General features: G+C 74.6%; 1 protein-coding gene across 1 annotated transcript; it reads left to right on the top strand.

Annotated features, from left to right (window-relative positions):
• The first annotated feature begins 6 nt into the window (after positions 1-6).
• LOC118158384 (oxysterol-binding protein-related protein 7-like) lies at positions 7-2,056 on the top strand. Its single transcript, XM_035313033.1, has 5 exons — positions 7-193; positions 614-755; positions 1,137-1,263; positions 1,339-1,461; positions 1,604-2,056. The coding sequence occupies exons 3-5, from the start codon at positions 1,142-1,144 to the stop codon at positions 1,710-1,712; spliced, it is 354 nt and encodes a 117-aa protein (XP_035168924.1). The 5' UTR covers positions 7-193; positions 614-755; positions 1,137-1,141; the 3' UTR covers positions 1,713-2,056.
• The last annotated feature ends 125 nt before the right edge of the window (positions 2,057-2,181 follow it).

Raw genomic sequence — 2,181 nt, 5'->3', positions numbered from 1 at the left:
CCCCCCCCCCCCCCCCCCCCCCAGCCCCCTGAGCCGCGCGCGTTGCAGGTCCGGGGACCACTTCGAGTGGAACAAGGTGACCACCTGCATCCACAACGTCCTCAGCGGCCCGCGCTGGATCGAGCACTACGGGGAGGTGCTGATCCGCAACACCCGCGACGCCTCCTACCACTGCAAGCTCACCTTCTGCAAGGTGCGTGCCCCCCCCCCCCCCCCCCCCCCCCCCCCCCCCCCCGCCCCCCCGCCCACGCCACCCCCCCGCCGGGTGGTGTTTTGCGTGGCTGCGGCCTGACCCCGCCCCTCCAGCCCTGGCCCCTCCCCTTTAGCAACATGCTCATCCAATCACTGCCATAGTTGTCCTGTCCCCATGCCCCCGCCCCATCCCATTGGCCCCGCCCCTTCCCAGTGGCTCCACTCTCATCGGCCACGCCCCTTCCCTATGGCCCCACCCCATCCATTGGCCCCATGCCTTCATCGCGGCCCCTTCCCTTCCCTCTAGCCCCCCCCCCTCCCCCCTAGCCCCGCCCTTTACACGACCCCACCTCCCCTGACCACGCCCCCTCCCAGTAGCCCCTCCCCCGGAGGCCCCGCCCCCAGCGTGCCGTGCCCGCAGGCTCGGTACTGGGGCGCGGGGGCCAACGAGGTGCAGGGCGCGGTGCTGAGCCGCAGCGGCAGCGTGGTGGAGCGCCTGGCCGGCAAGTGGCACGAGGGGCTGTTCCGCGGGCCTGCCCCGGGGCAGTGCGTCTGGAGAGCCAGTAAGGAGCGGGGGGGTCGTGCTGGGGGGTGCCCTGCCTGGGGGTGCCCTGCCTGGGGGTGCCCTGCCCGAGGGGTGCCCTGCCCGGGGGGGTGCCCTGCTGGGGGGTGCCCTGCCTGGGGGTGCCCTGACCGAGGGGTGCCCTGCCCGGGGGTGCCCTGCCCGAGGGGTGCCCTGCCCGGGGGGGTGCCCTGCCTGGGGGTGCCCCTGCCTGGGGGTGCCCTGCCCGGGGGGGGTGCCCTGCCCGGGGGTGCCCTGCCCAAGGGGTGCCCTGCCCGGGGGTGCCCTGCCCGGGGGTGCCCTGCCCGGGGGTGCCTTTCCCTGGGGGGTGCCTTGCCAGGGGGTGCCAGCGGGGTGCTGAGCACCCCCCCCCCCCACCCAGACCCCATGCCCCACGACCATGAGAGGAACTACGGCTTCACCCAGTTCGCCCTGGAGCTGAACGAGCTCACGCCCGAGCTGCGGCGCGTCCTGCCCTCCACCGACACCCGCCTGCGCCCCGACCAGCGGTGAGCGGCACACGGGGCTGGGGGTCCGGGGAGGGGTCCGGGGCCGTGCGGATCCTCACAGCGTGGCCTCGGCAGGTACCTGGAGGAGGGCAACGTGCCAGCGGCCGAGACGCAGAAGCGCCAGATCGAGCAGCTGCAGCGGGACCGGCGCCGGGTGATGGAGGAGAACAACATCACGCACCAGGCGCGCTTCTTCCGGTGGGCACGGGGGGGGAAGGGGGCCCGGGAGCGGGCAGGGGGAGCGGGGGTGGCCCCGGGGGCACTCGGGGAATGGGGGAAACCCCACGGCCGAGGTGTGCGTGTGGGGGTCCCTGAGGGTCCCCCCCCTCCCCATCTGCAGGCGGCTGACGGACGCCAACGGCAAGGAGTCGTGGGTCACCAACAACACCTACTGGAAGCTGCGCCTCGACCCCGGCTTCGCCCACCTGGACAGCGCGGTGCTCTGGTAGCGGCCCCCGCGGGGCTGAGCCCCCCGAATGCTGCCTGCCCCGTGGGCTGGCTCCCCCCCGAGCCCCCCGCGCTGGGGTGCAGGGCCCCCCCCGGCTGGCTGAGGGCAGGCAGCGCCCAGCCGCGGCCCCTCGCAGCCGCTGCGCCTGTGTTCGAGGAAAACTGTGATTCCAAGCAGCAGGAGGGGAGCTGGGGGGGGCACAGGTGGTGCCCGTCCCGCCCCCCGCCCAGTCCCAGGGCGGCCTCAAAGTGGGCTGGGGGTCCCGAGGTGCCCGCGGGCGGGCAGCCCCCTCCAGCCCCCCCCGGTTGCACAGGGGGCCCTGCTCTAATAAAGGCCGCAGAGAGCCACGGTGTGCAGCCTGCTTCCTCACCGCTCCCGGGCTCAGGACACCCCCCCTCCCCCCAACACCAAGGTGTTTGGGTGTCCCCGTCCCCCCCCACGTCCCTTAGGACAGGTAATGCCCCCCCCCC

Source organism: Oxyura jamaicensis (genome assembly GCF_011077185.1).
Source record: "Oxyura jamaicensis isolate SHBP4307 breed ruddy duck chromosome 27 unlocalized genomic scaffold, BPBGC_Ojam_1.0 oxy27_random_OJ71076, whole genome shotgun sequence".
Taxonomy (NCBI): Eukaryota; Metazoa; Chordata; class Aves; order Anseriformes; family Anatidae; genus Oxyura; species Oxyura jamaicensis.
Note: the sequence above shows the minus strand (reverse complement) of the source record. Positions and strands in the feature narration are given on the sequence as shown.

Bases quoted from the DNA above. Each gene is read 5' to 3' on its own strand.
- LOC118158384 (XM_035313033.1), top strand. From the start codon at position 1,142: ATGCCCCACGACCATGAGAGGAACTACGGCTTCACCCAGTTCGCCCTG. The intron at 1,264-1,338 runs GTGAGCGGCACA...TGGCCTCGGCAG, and splicing joins CGCCTGCGCCCCGACCAGCG to GTACCTGGAGGAGGGCAACG. The intron at 1,462-1,603 runs GTGGGCACGGGG...CCCCATCTGCAG, and splicing joins CACCAGGCGCGCTTCTTCCG to GCGGCTGACGGACGCCAACG.